This window comes from Macaca nemestrina, chromosome 12 (assembly GCF_043159975.1).
Source record: "Macaca nemestrina isolate mMacNem1 chromosome 12, mMacNem.hap1, whole genome shotgun sequence".
NCBI classification, from domain to species: Eukaryota; Metazoa; Chordata; class Mammalia; order Primates; family Cercopithecidae; genus Macaca; species Macaca nemestrina.
The window spans coordinates 17,478,639-17,495,971 of NC_092136.1; the positions used below are offsets into that span (position 1 = coordinate 17,478,639).

General features: G+C 46.0%; 1 protein-coding gene across 1 annotated transcript in view; it reads right to left on the reverse strand.

Moving 5' to 3' along the window:
* Window positions 1–17,333, reverse strand: part of LOC105471704 (protein tyrosine phosphatase receptor type J) — a 190,809-nt gene that overhangs the window by 16,360 nt on the left and 157,116 nt on the right. The window contains exons 9-19 of the mRNA XM_011724464.3: window positions 16,509–16,766; window positions 15,526–15,804; window positions 13,018–13,308; window positions 9,752–9,883; window positions 7,343–7,553; window positions 7,104–7,228; window positions 5,293–5,380; window positions 2,782–2,823; window positions 2,272–2,280; window positions 2,085–2,172; window positions 119–209 (exon numbers count right to left, since the gene is read on the reverse strand). Of these exons, the coding sequence (XP_011722766.2) occupies window positions 119–209; window positions 2,085–2,172; window positions 2,272–2,280; window positions 2,782–2,823; window positions 5,293–5,380; window positions 7,104–7,228; window positions 7,343–7,553; window positions 9,752–9,883; window positions 13,018–13,308; window positions 15,526–15,804; window positions 16,509–16,766 (1,614 nt within the window). The remainder of the gene's footprint in view (window positions 1–118; window positions 210–2,084; window positions 2,173–2,271; window positions 2,281–2,781; window positions 2,824–5,292; window positions 5,381–7,103; window positions 7,229–7,342; window positions 7,554–9,751; window positions 9,884–13,017; window positions 13,309–15,525; window positions 15,805–16,508; window positions 16,767–17,333) is intronic.

Here is a 17,333-nt window from a genome sequence, read left to right on the forward strand (position 1 = left end):
ACCAATGAATGGTTGTGGAAGTGGTTACTTAGGATCACTGATTCCCTCCCCTCTACAGTTAGAGATGTGATGGCCACTGATGGAAAACAGAGAAGATGCTGTGGATAAAATAACTTACAGGGCAGAACATTATTATAGCGATTCTTTCCTCTATTCTCAGCCAGTCCTGCTGCATATTTAGGTTGACTAATTCCAACAAGCTTCAGATCCTGAAAACAGAACAAATGAGGTGTTCATTTATTTAGTCTTCAAATATTATTCATATTTAGCATAGCATATGACAGTGAAACCAGCCCAACAGTCCCATAGACAAGTCGTTTTTGAATAAACATAGAAACTTACCCTTCTTCTATTAAAGCCTGAAACTTGTATTTGTTTTATCTGAGTTCCTTTCTCAGGAAAGGACCTTCAGGAAGTACCAAAGAACTGAAACTAGTCAGATCACTGTACCAGATGCCTCCTAGCCCCTCCCTAGTTCCTGTTTTCTTACACATTGTTACATTTCTTTCCTGCTATATGAACCCCGGGTTTTAGTCAGTCAGGGAGATGGATTTGAGATTGAGCTCCCATCCTCTTGGCTGCAGCACCCGATTAAAGCTTTCTTCCCTGGCAATATTTGTTGTCTCAGTGATTGGCTTTCTGTAAAGGCAAGGAGCAGCACCTAGACCAAACCTGTGGTGTTTTGGTAACAACAGAACAAAGTAGAAATGTACAGGCAATATGGCTTAAATTGTGCCCCAAAAAGACATGTTGGATTTCTCACCCCTAATACCTATGAGTGGGATCTTATTTAGAAATAGGCTCTTTACCGATGTAAACAAATTAAAATGAGGTCATACTAGAATAGAGTGGGCCCTGAATCCCATATGACTGGTGTCCTTATAGGAGGAAAACAGACAAAGAGACATAGACACATGAAGGGAGATGGCCATGTGAACACAGAGGCAGACATGAGAGTGTCGCTGCCACAAAACTAAGGGACGCCTGGCACCCAGAAGCTGCAGAGGCAAGGAAGGATGCTGCCCAGAGGCTTAGGAGGGAGTGTGGCCCTGCCCACACCTTAATTTGGGATTGTGGCCTTTAGACAGTAAATTTCTGTTGTTTTCAACCTCCCAGTTTGTGGGGCTTTTTTATGGCAGCCTAGGAAACTAATACAAAGGTTAAAATATAGAAAAAAGGTTAAAATATAGGGCAAACTGCCTTCAAGCAGTTGCAACCTGGAGGAGAGGTGTACTGTACACAGAGAAAACTAACATTACAACAAGGCAGAATTAAAGAAATGCTGAATATTGATAACAAGCAACAGGAGAAACAAAGCAGTGTGAGTACACAGAACTCAAGTTCTCCTAATGGGATCCCAGAAAGCCCATGGAGGAGGCAGCATGTGCACTGTGCTGAGTGCTGAGCAGGATTTCAAGAGAGCAAAGGCAGAGATGCTGGACAGGGCAGCACATGAGGACGAGTGTGCATGGACACTCTGAGCAGGGCTAGTTCCTAGGCTGGTTGGAGCATAGCAGAGGGAACTGAAAGGCAGACACTGGCCAAGAAAGTCCTTGTGCAGGGCTTCATGTGAGCCTCACAAGCCACCCTAGGCCATACTGTCATCAAGCCCCAGACCTCTCCATGCCCATTTGGTTTCCTTCCAGCTCATATAGTTTCCTAAGTATTGTGGCTAATAGTTCCCTGACTTTAATTCCTAGTTTCTGTTAACAGTTTTCTAACTTTCAGGAAAAACAAGCCAATTTCTAAGGAAAGTGGCTGTGCTTCAGTCAGTAGTCGTCCAAGGTAGACATCCAGGACAGTATGACACAACAGGTTTGGAGCGCAGGTGCACAACCCTGAGGTTATATAGCCATTTAATGTAACCTGTTTGGGTGAGTTCGTACCTGGCTTTGAGCCACTATTACCTGTGAGCAATATAACTGCACTGCTGACTCTGTAGGAGAGAGAATAAAGCCATGTCCCAACTGCCTACAGTCCCTCAAGTCCTTCAGCTACCTGCCACCCGTCCACCAACTCCCCTCGGACCCCAGCTTGGGTTAGAACCTGACACAATTAAAAACACAGTATTTACAGCAACGTACTTCATATTCCTCTGCGAACCCACAGTTGGAGTCGGCTTGCTGCTTCTTGAAGTAGGCCTCAAAATTCTCCACTCGGATTAACTTAGATCTAAGAAAACAAAACTTATCAGGATTTTTTACATTCAATGAAGTCCATATTCAATAGAAAAGTACAAGTTATTAAAAAAAAAATAAAGAAATTACTCACTTTTTAGGTCTTCATGATAGAAAGGGAAAGAAAAAAATAAGCAATTAGAAAGACTCATTCATACTCTAGAGATGACAGTAAACAATCTTCCCAAAACAACAAAACCCAGGGTATAATTTGGCAAGAGGGGATCAGAGTACTAGTATTCACAAAACACTAAAATATGAATCAGGAAATCTGATTTCTGGACCCTACTTTGTAAATAATTGGTTTTGTGACTTTAAGTAAGTGCTTCTCTCCCCTGGATCCTGATAACCTATATGACTTTTTTAAATCAAAAAATATGTATTTATTGGTAGAAGAGTAGAACATGTCAAGGAAGCTAGCTTCAGGAGACTAATAAAACATAGATTCCTTGCAGAAAACAGAGTTAGCAAAAACTTCCAGATGATCATGGTCAAAATGTGCCAATCAGGAAAAATGACAGCAAGTTCCATCAAAAATTATTTAGAGATAGTCACTGAACAGATTGGAGGATTTAAAATAAAGCTCATAATTTGAGAGACTTACTTAATTTGAGAAAAGGACACTTCATTATTCTTTGCATCTTTCCTGTTTTAAGAGAAAAGAGACCCATTAGACAAAAAAGGATTCCTTCCTGTGCTTTTTCCCTTGCGTATCTGGAGTTGATGTCACCTATGAAATAAAGGTGTTACACCTTTTCCTCGGGCATTAGTTCACAGATGACACCAAATCCTGCCCCCTAATACTAAACTTAATGACCCAAGCTGCAAATGCTAATTATAAATTTGTGAAGTTATTTCCTTTTGTACTATCTACAAGAATGAAAAAAATCATATCCAAGTCACTTTTAAGAATTTCCTTGCAAATATATAGCAGTGACATTACTTTAATGTAAGGCAAGACTTGTTATTTCATACTTTGCTTTTGAGAAAGCTCTTCTGATAAATGAATGCAATAAATCAAAAAACATATCAGATCCAGAACCGGCAAGTTGGTGAGGCATCTGCACACTCCTGCACTATTGACTCAACTCTGCGTTGGTGTCTAAGAACAACTTTCTGGAAGGCAATGTGGCAGTATGTATCAAAACTGAAAGCATGCATACCCACTGACCCAGCACTTGCCTAGCTTGGAATTTAGCCTAAGGAAATAATCGTGAATGTGCCCAAAGATTCAGGCACAAGGATAAGTAACTGTGGCCAAGAAAAATTTTAAAAAGTGGAAACACCTAGGAAATTGGCTAAATAGATCATGGTACTTCCATATAGTTGAATACTCTGTAGCCACTTAAAATGATGATGAAATGGGCCAGGCATGGTAGCTCATGCCTGTAATCCCAGCACTTTAGGAGGCCGATGTGGGTGGATCACCTGAGGTCAGGAGTTTGAGACCAATGTGGCCAACATGGCAAAACTCCGTCTCTACTAAAAATATTTAAAAAATAGCCAGGCATGGTGGCGGGTGCCTGTAATCCTAGCTACTTGGGAGGCTGAGGCAGGAGAATCGCTTGAACGTAGGAGGCAGAGGTTGTAGTGAGCCAAGACCGTGCCATTGAACTCCAGCCTGGGCAACAAGAACGAAACTCTGTCTCAAAAAAAAAGAAATGATGATGAAATGAAGCTGCCAACAATGTCTAAACTGAATAAAGCAGGCTAGATACTAACATGTAACATGATTCCATGTGTGTGCACACATTTGTGTGTGAGTTTGGTCACATCAAAATGTTAAGAGTAGTTTTGTGTGGGTTCTGCGATTGCGGATTTCCTATTTATTTGTGCTCTTCTTTTCCGTATTTTTTGCCATAAGCATGTATTACTCTTATTTTTAACAAGAAACAATAAAACTGTTTTACCCAGCCACAGACTGATCCATCTCCTCCCCCAAAATCAGAACCTAATCTGGCAGGGCGCGGTGGCTCACGCCTGTATTCCCAACACTTCGGGAGGCTGAGGCGGGCGGACCCCTTGAGGTAAGGAGTTCGAGACCAGCCTGGCCAATATGGTGAAACTCCATCTCTACTAAAACCACAAAAATTAGCCAGGTGTGGCCAGCTACTCAACAGGCTGAGGCAGGAGAATCACTTGAACCCAGGAGGCAGAGGTTGCAGTGAACCGAGATCATGCCACTGACTCCAGCCTGGGGGACAGAGCCAGACTTCACCTCGAGAAAAAAAAAAAAAAAAAACAGAACCTAATCTAAAAGTTGGAGCATGTGCCCCCAACAGGGTGGGGTGGCAGCACAAGGAACCGGCCTGGGCCGCATGAGGACCCCTGGGGCAGGACGGAGATTCCCTGGTTGGCAGCACCTTACAGCAAAGAAATCCCAACTAACACACACAGGCTTCACACACTGCACAGACAAGAGGGCGTGCCATGAAGTACAAGGACCAGGTTCAAGTTCTATTTCCACACCTCCCGACTCAGCTTCTGCATCCGTGGAAGGGACTTACTGGACCTGCCTCACAGAGCCTCGTGCATGAGATAATTCATGGAAAGCACAGATGCAGGCACACAGTGAGCACTCAAAACAGGGCTGCTACTTTTACCATTTAATGACCTCACAGGGTAGTTGTACAGATAAAATAATAATAATAGCATCCAAGGTACAAGACACTGAGAAGTGCCTTATTCAATCCTCCTTTGCTTCACAACTTAGGCACAATGATTATCCTCCTATCATAGACGAGGACATTAAGGCTAAGCTTCCTAAACAGCTGGTCAAAGACAGAGCTGGTGTTCAAACTTAGCTACCTCTAAAATGAAATCTCTTAACATGATAATACTATGAAACTGACTTGAGAACAAGAACATATCGTTTCAAAGTAGCATCCCACACTGCGGCATCTATCAGTGGCCTGATGTGACAGCTGGGAGCACATTAACCTCACCCAACTGGGGGCACAGAGGAAACACGGTTGGCCAAATGCAAAAGACTGTGGGTGAAGGGAACATGGCACTCATGATATCATTCCTTCCAATTCTGTGAATGTTTGAAATGTTCCTCAATAGAAAGCTTCCTTAAATACCAGAGTATTATTATTAGCATCAGCAGTATCACCTCTTCTTTCTCCAGAAGATGAAGCCTCCAACAGTCACAATAACCAGGGCACCAAAGATACAGCCAAAAACTGCTCCACAGATGACACCTGAGAAAAGTCAAAACGGGAGACGCTTGAAGAGGTGATCGTGCAGACCACATGACGTGCTAACAACCAGCCAGGGACCCTAACACCAGAGGGTTCAGGTATGTGTGGCATACACACGCATGCATGCGCGTGCACACACACACACACACGTGCACACACACAAGAGTTAAATAGCTTGGACCTAAAATTTGTCCATGCACACGGAAGCCAGGTTCCTATTCCCAACCCACTACCACCTGGATGGTCTTGAGAAAGCTACTGCTCCTTGCCAGGTCTCAGTCTCCTCAACTGCAAATTTAGGGAACTAGGCTGGATTTTCAGGGATTTTTCCTGCCACCTCTGACGTGTTGAGACTAGCACCCACATATGAGCAGAGGTACCTACAGCAGCATCCATGCTCAGGGGACAGGAAACCCATTGGTTTACTGGAGAAGGATGTGGGGACTCCCCAAACTTTGCTTCTGGGACAGGCATTCTTTCCTGCACCCAACAACCACCAACTAGGAAAAAAAGCAGACACACTAACAAGCCAGTCAGTCCATTCACCTCTGGCTTGAAGGTAGGGGATGAATCCCTCTTGGATCCCTGAAGCTCCTGTATCACTTAGGTCTATGTGATAAAGGGTAGAAGCACTTGACAAGGGTCCAAGACCAGAATTTCAGGCCTGCCTCTAAAGCCACCGTGTAACCCTGGGCAAGTTACTTCCCCTCTCTGGGCCTTAAGAGTCTCATTTCCAAAAAGCGGGCAGAGCACAGTGGCTCACGCCTGTAATCCCAGAGCTTTGGCAGAAGGTGGAAGGAAGCTTGAGGCCAGGGGTTCGAGACCAGCCTGAGCAACATAGCAAGACCCCATCTCTACAAAAACTTAGCCAGGCACAGTGGTGAGCACCTGTGGTCCCATCTGGGAGGCTGAGACAGGAGGATCCCTTAAGCACAGGAATTCAAAGTTACAGTGAGCTATGATCATGCCACTGTACTCCTGGGCAACAGAGCAACACTCTGTCTCAAGAATAAAATAGATAGGCTGGACATGGTGGCTCACGCCTATAATCCTAGCACTTTGGGAAGCCAAGGTGGGCAGATCACCTGAGGTCAGGAGTTCAAGACGAGCCTGGCCAACATAGCTAAACCCCGTCTCTACTAAAAATACCAAAATTAGCTGGGCGTGGTAGCAGGCACCTATAATCCCAGCTACTCAGGAGGCTGAGGCAGGAGAATTGCTTGAACCCAGGAGGCAGAGGTTGCAGTGAGCAGAGATCGCGCCACTGCACTCCAGCCTGGGTGACAGAGGGAGACTGTCTCAAAAAAAAAAAAAAAAATCATAAAATAAAATAAACAAATCAATAAATAGAATTAAAACTATGAAGTAAAATAAACAGGATTGAACAAGACAATTTATGTGACTTCCTCTGATTCTAATATTTAAGGATTCGATGCATTGTGTCAAACTGTGCACCTGGCACATGAGGACTCAATCATCTTTGCAGGTTGGAAGAACAACTGGCACTTAGAGAAGGGAGAGTGTCGGGTCCAGGCTGTGGGACCTCAGAGGAGGAAGCCCACTGAGCCCGGTGACCCAGTGACATCTCAACCTCTGGGAGGGGGGAGTTGGGCACACCAATCCTCCTGAAGGTCTGAGGGAGGCATGCACACAGCTGGCCTTCTATGGACACGTGGAGCAAAATGCCACTGAACCGGTGCCACGACTGTTGTCTTCTCCCTACCTGGATCCTGGGGCAAGGAAACAGCATCTGAGTAGCGACTGAAGGACACGTAGCTCTCAGCCCCATCGATGAGCCCGTGGTTTTGAGGGTGGAAGGTAATGTTGGTGAAGCCAGCCACACAAGCCCTGTGGGATGACAAAGAGCAAAAAGAGGTCCCTGAGACGTGTCTGACCGCAGGCACGGAGAGCTTTACGCTCATGAGGCTCAGCCCCCAGAGAGCAAGAACCAGAAGACATTACCGGTAGGAGCCCAGAGGTTCCAGCTTCCCATTGTAATAGCCAAGCGTGGTTGACTCATTCCCAACATCAATTTCATATTTCAAAACTTCAGACAAGCTCTGAGAACGTCCCTTTTCTTCTGTTCTGATCAGGTATGTCACGTAAGTATCTGAGGCTCCCTTTTTGAAATCCTCATACGTGTATTTCAGGACATCTGCAGAAGGGTGACCAGCTAAGAAAGGTACACAGAAGGAGAATCATAAGAAAGTGACGGCAGAGAGACGACTTCTCCTGCATGTCTACATGGTGGGGATGCTGGGTGACAGTGATACCAGCAACCACCTCTCAAGTATCTCTCTGTGCCAGGGTTGACTCACGTTGAATTCTAAGAGCTCCACCTACAGTAACTCACTTCAGCCCCATGAATCCCATCACATAAGCTTATTGTCTCCATTTTACAGACAAGAAAACGAAGGTACAAAAGGCTAACAGGACCAGGCACAAGGTCACATGGCCTAGGACGTAGAGGTGGGTTCCCAATCCAGGGCGTCGGGCTCAGAGCCCAAGGTTTCATCCAATCACAGACCAGCACTGGTCCATCTGGCTGCCATGCAACATGGCCTTCCTCGATGGACTTGTTGACAAGCATCACAGCAGAATGACTAAGAGCTGGAAACAGACCCAAAATGAAAAGATAGAGACAGATTTCCACCTCACTTTTTGAAATTTTGCCACAGGTTATTGCACTAGCAAATTTCTATCCTCCCAGATCCCCAACCCCCTGACAGTGTGTTTGGTCTCTATCCTCCTCGAGGAGATGAGGATAGCACCACAGTGGGAGAGAGTGGGCAGAGGAAACACTGCATTATTCATGCATAAAGCATCCCCCAGACCAGGCACAGAGGCTTATGCTTGTAGTCTAGTCCTAGCACTTTGGAAGGCCAAGGTGGGAGGATTACTTGAGTTCAGGAGTTCAAGACCAGCCTGGGCAACATGGTGAGACCTTGTCTCTAAAAGAAAGAAAGAGGAGAGGGCAAGAGAGGCAGAAGGGGAGGAGGAGAGGTGGAGGGGGAAGAGGAGGAAGGAACCCTCACAACAAAACTTGGGGGGAGGGGGGGAAGGAAACAGGAGAAAGGGGAGGAGGAGGGGGAGGAGGAGAGGGGAGGAGGGGAAGGAGAAGGAAGATGAGGAGGAGGACGAGGAGCAGGACGAGGAGGAGGAGGAGGGAACCCCTACAACAAAACTTGCGGGGAGGGGGAGAAGGAAACAGGAGAAGGGGGAGGCGGAGGGGGAGGAGGAAGGGGAAGGAGGGGAAGGAGAAGGAGGAGGAGGGGGGAGGAGGGGAAGGAGAAGGAGGATGAGGAGGAGGAGGAGGAGGAGGGAAGCCCCACAACAAAACTTGGGCTTTTAAATCTAGGCCTGGGCCGGGCGCAGTGGCTCACACCTGTAATCCCAGCACTTTGGGAGGCCGAGGCAGGTGGATCACGAGGTCAGGAGATCGAGACCATCCTGGCTAACACAGTGAAACCCTGTCTCTATTTAAAAAAATACAAAAAAATTAGCCAGGCGTGGCAGCGGACGCCTATAGTCCCAGCTACTCAGGAGGCTGAGGCAGGAGAATGGCATGAACCTGAGAGGTGGAGCTTGCAGTGAGCCGAGATCGCACCACTGCACTCCAGCCTGGGCAACAGAGCAAGACTCTGTCGCAAAAAAAAAAAAAAAAAAAGAAAAAATCTAGGCCTTATGCAAGCACTCAAACACAGCTACCAAAGAGACTCTCGAATTATTCCTTTCCTACCACAAAAAAATGTTACAGAGCCCTTTAAGGAAAAGCAGCCTTTAATCCACCTCTTCTCTCAGCTAAGGAGATACTCTGCAAATTCCCACTAGCAAATGCAAATCTTTTTCTATTTTCTTTTAAAGGAAATTCATCCGCTGAGGATGGCATGTGTGTACGTGTGTGTTGTGAGTGAGAACAAGAGACAGAGTGGGTTAAAACTAGTATTCTACCACCTAAAAGGTCTTGTGATGTAAAAGAGAAGAAAAACCTAGATCACAGATCAGCAAGTTATGGGCCACAAACCAAATCCAGCCACCTGCCATGGTAAATAACATCTAGTGGGAATGGCCCCACTCATTCCTTCTGGATCTTCTGTGACTGCTTGCACACTACAATGGCAGGGTCGAATGCTTGCAACAGAGTCTATACCACCGGCGAAGCTTAAAATACTTGCAATCTGGCCCTTTCCAGAAAGCTTGTCAACCATCAGGCAAATACCTCACCCTCCTTCTCTGTCTGAGTACACAGCACGGGCTGCAGTGAGAAGACAGGAGTGTGTCTGCATCACTCATGTGCCTCAGTGGGCACAGAGAAAGTTCTGGTCACTGCATCACTCACATGCTGTTTAACCCACGGAGGCCTCTCCTTACCTTCCCCAGTGGTGAGAATGACAGCATAGGCTTTGATGGGTCCGTGGCTGGCTTCAAATCCACTGAACTTGACCTTTACTGAATTGTGACTGACAGATGTAATATTAGGGGATCCATCTGGAGGAGGGGGATCTAAAACAAAACAAAACACAATCACCCAATATTGAAAACCAAAGTAACACATTAGGTAGAGAACATGCTTCAGCGACCTCCTCAAGATCTTACTCTGGAAGCTACATGCTGGGCTCTGTAAAGCAGCAAATCCAGAAGCAAAAGGCATGGAAGGAAACTGGTGAGGAGCAGAGACAGCAGATCCTGGGAAACCTGCCCAGCTCACAATGACCCCTTCAGGGCATCCAGCCAAATCCCCAGGGCAGGCACCCAGCAGCCTTGTTTGGTTTTGCTATTGTTGTTTTGAACTGTGCATGCTTTTATTTTATTTTTTAACAAATTGATTGAAATATAATTAAAATACAACCAAGGAGATGAAAGACTTGTACAGTGAAAACCACAAAACACTGATAAAATAAAGAAGACACAAATACAAAGACATCCCATGCTCATGGATTGGAAGACCTGATATTGTTGGAAGACTTGACACTACTCAAAACGATCTATAAATTCAATGCTACCCCATCAAAATCCCAATGGCAATTTTTACAGAATATTAAAAAAAAAAAAAATCCTAAAGTTCATATGGAACAATGAAAGACCAGGAACAGCCAAAGTAGTGTTGAAAAAGAATAAAGCCGGAGGTCTCCCACTTCCTGATTTCAAGATCTATTTATTCAAAGCTGCAGTAATTATAACAGTATATTACAGGCATAAAGACAGACATCAACCCACAGAACAGAATACTGAGCCCAGAATTAAACTCACATATACAGTCAACTTATCTTCAACAAGGGTGCCAAGAAGACACAATGGGGAAAAGACAGCCTCTTCAACAAATGGTGCTGGGAAAACTGAATATCCATGAGCAAAATAATAACACTAGACCCCTATCTTACACCAGACACAAAAATAAACTCCGAATAGGTTCAAGACTTAAACATCAGACCTAAAGCTGTACACTGTTAAATTTGTTTAAAACAAAACACACACACACACACACACACACACACACACACACACAGCGGGGAAGAGCTTCTTGACACAGTATTTACAACAGTTGCTTGGATACCACACAGAAAGCACAGCAACAAAAGCAAAAATAGACAAGCAAGATTAAATCAAACTGAAAAGGTTCTGCCCAGTAAAAGAAACCATCATTAGAGTAAGAAGTTAGTATCCTTGCATGGGGAAGCTAACCTGCCCTTGTCCTCTCCCCCAGTCCCTTCTGACTCGAGATGAGCCGGGTTCATTATCCTGAGACCTGGGGTGGAAGGAGAGTGAGAAAGAGACTGTGGTGGAACTCTAAGGTGTGGCCTTGGGAGCTGCACGCTGACACCACATGGACTTGGCATGGCCCCAGGATCAGCCGGTTGGCTGAGAGCAAAGACGGAGCAGATGTCCAAGAAGAAGAATCAAAGATGAGGTGGGACAGAACATACTTTCTACTGAGACCTGGCCATGGCACTGCCCCGTGTTCTTCATAAACAGTCCCCACATTTTTCCCAGAGTTGGTCTAAAATACCACCTAGAGAAACCCAACAGATCCTCTTCCCAGAAACCAGAAAAGCCCCCACAGGACCCTCCATGGATAACCTCCATGATTCTGCACCCTCCCTTTCCAAGCCAGGGTGTGGAGCCACTCTCTGAACTAACACAAAAGAAAGAACATGCTGAATTAAAAATGATCCACTCCACACACTCTCTCTTTACCTAAATTCATCTCACATATACAGTTTGGATTTTTTTATATTTTTTAAAAATAAATGAGATGGGATCTTGCTATGTTGCCCAGGCTGGTTTCAAATTCCTGGGCTCAAGCAATCCTTCCACCTCAGCCTCCCAAAGTGCTGGGATTACAGGCATAAGCCACCACACCCAGCCTGTTCTCATTATTATATATATTCAAGATTCAAGGAGACGGAAATCTGAACTCCAAAACAACCACAACATAATTGTCTAAACCTGCGGCTGATACAGCAGCCCCTAGCCACACGCGGCTGCCAAGCCCCTGAGAGGTGACCAGTTTGCATTCAGATGTGCTACAAGCATACAATACAGACGAGATATCAAAGACTTAGTACAAAAGAAAATGTAAAATAATTCATTAATATAGAAATTACATGTTGAAATAATACTTTTAATATACTAACTTAAATGTTATTAATATTAATTTCAGCTATTCCTTTTTACCTTTTTTTCAATGTGGCTTCTGGAAAACTTTAAATTATACCTGAGGCTCACATTGCCCATCTAGTGGATGGTCCTGTTCTAAACTACAAGCTTCAGCAACCTCGCAAGTACCTGGCAGCAGTGCCCACTGGGAGGTGCCGTTCCCATGTCTAATGGTCAACTGCTAGCACAGGCTCCTGCATTTCCCGTCAGCTCTATGCCCTGTAGCTGGCCAGAGAAGGTCCATCCCCAGGTCCTTGCTCTAAAACTGGCAGCAGCATGCTAGCTCACCCACCACCAGACCTGGAAATCCTCTCCTTCTCAATGCTCTTCTCAGTCCAGTGCTCCAGGGGCCCTGTTGTCCATACTTCCCATAGAGTCCCTCACCACAGCACACAGGAAGCCACCAACAGATGTGGGCTAACGGACGACCTGGCACAGTGGCTCAGGTGGGTGACCCCAACACTTTGGGAGGCTAAGGCAGGTGGATCACTTGAGGTCAGGAGTTCGAGACCAGCCCCGCCAATATGGTGCAACCCTATCTCTAATAAAAATACAAAAATCAGCCAGGCGTGGTGACGTGTGTCTGTAGTCCCAGCTACTCGGGAGACTGAGGCACCAAAATCGTGTGAACCCAGGAAGCAGAGGTTGCAGTGAGCTGAGATCGCATCACTGCCCTCCAGCCTGGGCGACAAGAGCAAGACTCCATCTCGAAAAAATATAAAAGAAAACGTGGCAATGAGTTATGCTGTAAAGAAAAGGAGTTTTCAGAATGTAAAAAAGGAGCCCCTCTTACTCTGCTTTTTTTTCTTTCTATAGAATTTCTATAGAATGAGAAACAAGTCTATGCCAGTAAAAGCAAATATTTCAGGGGAAATAAAAACACAAAAACAGGTTTCTAGTCCACACGTGCAGACCCACTGGGTCAGCCACTCCAGGAGTGATCACCGTGCCGTCTGACCAGCCCCTGCCTTGGAGCCCACCTGTGATGCCAGTGGTGCAGGTGCTCTGCGTGGGGGCTGCCATCTTTCCACAGGACACGGTGGTGATGCTGATGTTGTACGAGGTAGAAAAATTCAAATACGTGACTTCCGTTCTATACTCAGTGCCATTCTCAGAGGAGCAGCTCTCCAGGTGGGTTGCATTGTCCCAGGCTCCACTGCTGACCTCCAGCTCGAAGCCTGCATTGGCACCAGGAGGGCAGGCCCATTTGAGAACCAGGGCTGGCTCTTTGGGGACCACTTCACAGTCGAAGGAGGCCACGGACGCAGGATCTGCAAAACAAGCACAGCACAACATGAGATTCCAGGACTTTTGCCTTTGCAAACACAGAAATAAGGAGTAGCAGAATCCTGGTGATGAGGAGGTGGGTGGGTGATGTGGTGGAAGAGGCAGGGGCTGACCCTGAATTGGGCAACACCAAACTGTGTGACCTTGGGTCAGTTACCAACTGCTCTGAGCCTCAGCTGCAGGACCCTTTGAAGAGTAAATTGAACAATGATGTCCGGCACCAAGAAAGATGCCTGGAAGAGACCAGGGCTCCATGAGAGGCAGCTACATCGTCCTTTGAGAGGTAGTGACCTCCTTGCTTGCACCATCTCATCTTGAGGACCCACCTCCTTTTTTTTTTTTTTTTTTTTGAGATGGAGTTTCGCTCTGTTGCCCAGGCTGGAGTGAAATGGCGTGATCTCAGCTCACCTCAACCTCTGCCTCCTGGGTTCAAATGACTCCCCTGTCTCAGCCTCCCAAGTCGCTGGGACTACAGGTGCATGCCACCACACCCAGCTGATTTTTGTATTTTTAGTAGACACAGGGTTTCACCATGTTAGCCAGGATGTTCTCAATCTTTTGACCTCATGGTCCACCCACCTTGGCCTCCCAAAGTGCTGGGATTATAGGCGTGAGCCACCAGGCCCAGCCAAGGCCCTCTTGATGGTCCTTCTGAGACAGGTAAGGCCCATACTGTCCCATCTGCAGATAAATCCACAGAGGCTCAGAAAGGTTAAGTAATTGGCTGATGATGACATGGCAGGTGGTGAAGCCAAAACTAGATCCCAGGTTTTCTAAGTCTAAGTTCAAGACACTCTCTATTCACATAACATACTGCATCATCAATGACAAATGGTATCAGCTTCCTCATCTTCAAAATAGAGTGTTATTTGTCTCTGAGGGCCAACAGATTTTTACTGAGGACTAACATCAAACTAATCTAAATGGAAAACTCCATATTAAAACTGGAGGACAGTATTATCATTAATTGAACATCACAGAATTTTAGAGCAGGAGAAGCTCTACCAAGGCATCTAGTGCAACTCCCACATTCACCACCCAAGGCCTGGAAAGGTAATCTGAACACTGCACCTACTTTCACAGTTCCTGTTCCACCCATACTCAGTCATAAATGCTCGGATACACTTTTTCTCTGGCTATAGGCTACAAATAACTATAGCTAAGACAAATATCAGCAATGAAAGGCACCCAAATATCAAAGATGGGTGTCTGGACCAGGTGGGATGGAACAGAGGTGACCCAAAGCTGCAGGGATTTCTGTGGCCACCCCACTGACCACTGAAAGGCCAGAGGCCATCACGGGTGGAGCTCCTACATTACCAGGCAGGCTGATCCCATGAGACCCCCCACTTCCAAATCAGCCTGAACATATGAATGGCCTGGGCTAAAAAGGGAAGAGGTAGGAGCAAGGTGAGCATAAAATGAGTAGTGCACAGGTGCTGAGTGATAAAGGTGCTACAGTCAGCACTGTGAACAGAAGTGCCCACCACTGTCTACAAAGCCTTCCCTGGACTGCCCTGAAAGCATCCTCAGTTACACACGGGGCTCTTCTCTTTATCACACATTTTGAGTTGTGAGATAGGTGAGGATCCAGAAGGACACAAAGGCTGGGCATCATGTCAACAATAACCCTTCCATCTTCTCCAGCGCAAAAGACAAACCAATGCCAGACATCATCCACGTCCTGGCCCAGCCCCACCCAAGCCTCACCCCCCTCCTACACCCTCCTGTTCCTGTGGGTCCACTCCTCCCACCCTTGCCTCCCGCTCTTCCTCCAGCCTCCAGGACACGGTGGTGATGCTGCACAGGCCCCTGTGCACAAGCCTCTGCCTGTAATGCTCTCATGCCCTGATATCCAAATAGCTGCATCCTTCCCTTTATTCAGATCTTTGCTCAAAAGTCACCTTCTCACTGAGGCCTTTCCTGAGCATCCTAGATAAACATTCCACTTCCTCCTTCCAAAATAAAAGTCCCAAGAAGGCAAGGACTTGACTGGCATATGGTATATGCTCAATAAATATTTACTGAATGCAGAAATGATGAGGGCATCGAGACAGCGCCAATAAGCTAACAGGATGCCTCAGAAAGCTCGATCACTGCACATCACACAAAACCCAACAAACTACAGACTGTGGAGGACTGACCTGCAAGGTCAGCACCACCCAGGGAGGAGTCCAGGAGGCAGCTGGGGCTACACTCACCTGTACAAAATGACTTCCAGCCAGGTTCCAGTGACTTGATTCTGTCCCCTACTTGTGTGAAGATCTCCACTGTGTATGATGAGCCAGGTATTAATTCAGTGACAGTAGCGTTAGTAATTCCAGTGCCCGTGACTACTTGTGTTGCGTTGCTGGAATTTCCAACCTTCTCAATAAGAAGGCAGTAGGAGTACGTGGGAGAGGCGCCATCAAAGTTCTGCCAACTCAAAGTTGCTGCTGTGGTGCTGGTACTTACATCAATGTTGGACACGTTGCTGGGCCCTTGATTTTAAAAAAAGGCAATTCATGTAAAAGCACAGATTAACCAGAATTCCAGGACTATTTACTATATCCAAAAATAGGCTGGCTCATTTTAGAAAGAATGAACAAAGCTAGTCTTTGCTGGCTCAAAAGACGGAAAACTTCCCCAAAACACATCCAGAAAATAATTATACAGATTAAATCTCAAAAGAAGTTTAATTTAGGCTTCTTTTAATACTTCGAGTTTATTTCAAATATATTTTTAAGATATAATTTCTAATCTGTTTTTCAAATCTAATAGATGAAGGAGAAAAATATACTAAAAACATATTACAAACATCTTTACCATGTATTTGATTCAAATATTTGCAAAACACCTCCCTCACTGTCGCAGGTAAAGCTCCTCATCTGGGCAGTATCTTCCAGTACCAACATGACAAGGTGACCCTTCTCTGCTCTGTATTCTCAAGGAATGACTAGAACAGTTTCAGTCTCCACTCCCAAGGAATCACTTCTTGCTTCTAATGACAATTCTAGGTTCACACAGCTTGAAGAACAGTGCCCCATGGGGACAGCAGAACTGTTGCTGAGACCAACGTTTTCAACTTCAGCAGTTTCAGGGTCAACCTGGATCCCAGAAGCACACTGGCCATCATTTAACCAGTGCCTCCTCCAAGAGACGGTTAGAGAGGCTGTTCCTTAGAAGGGCATCCTAAGAGACTTACGTGTGTACTGTGTAGTGGAGCTGGGGTCTCCCGGGATGTGGTCCACTTCCGGAGAGATGGTAATGTTATATAAGGTGCCCGGGATCAGGCCCTGGAGAGTGACCACGTTGTCAGATGTGTTTGTGTGGTTAGAGCCATGCTTGGACTCTATGACTAAATGGTAGACATACTCGGAAGCATTGCCTGGGCTCTTCCACTCCAGCCGCATCTCTGTGGTGGTGACGTAGACCACGTGGATGTCAAACACTGCACTGGGAGCTGCTCAGAAGAAAGGAAGAAGGAAACCCATTACTGACTATCATGAGGCCCAGCTTCCTCTCCAAGTGCTGTCGAGAGAACCTGCTCTTCTGCCATCACACTTTCAAATGAGTTCATAAAAGGCACACTCCAAAATCGAGCTGAGAAATGCACACACTCGGTGCTCTCAAGAATTTTAGCTCTTCTACGACGCAGATGAACTTCCCAGTTTATCTTACCAGTTCTCTAGTTTTTTGTTCTTGTCATAAAAATGAGCCCTTAGGCTGGGTGCAGTGGCTTCTGCCTGTAATCCCAACATTTTGGGAGGCTGAGATGGGTGGATTACTTGAGGTCAGGGGTTCGAGACCAGCTTGGCCAACATGCTGAAAACCCATCTCTACTGAAAATACAAATATTAGCTGGGTGTGGTGGCACACACCTATAATCCCAGCTACTCGGGAGGCTGGGGCACGAGAACCACTTGAACCCAGAAGGTAGAGGTTGCAGTGAGCCGAGATCACAGTACTGCTGCACTCCAGCCTGGGCGACAGAATGAGACTCTGTCGCAAAAAAAAAAAAAAAAAAAAG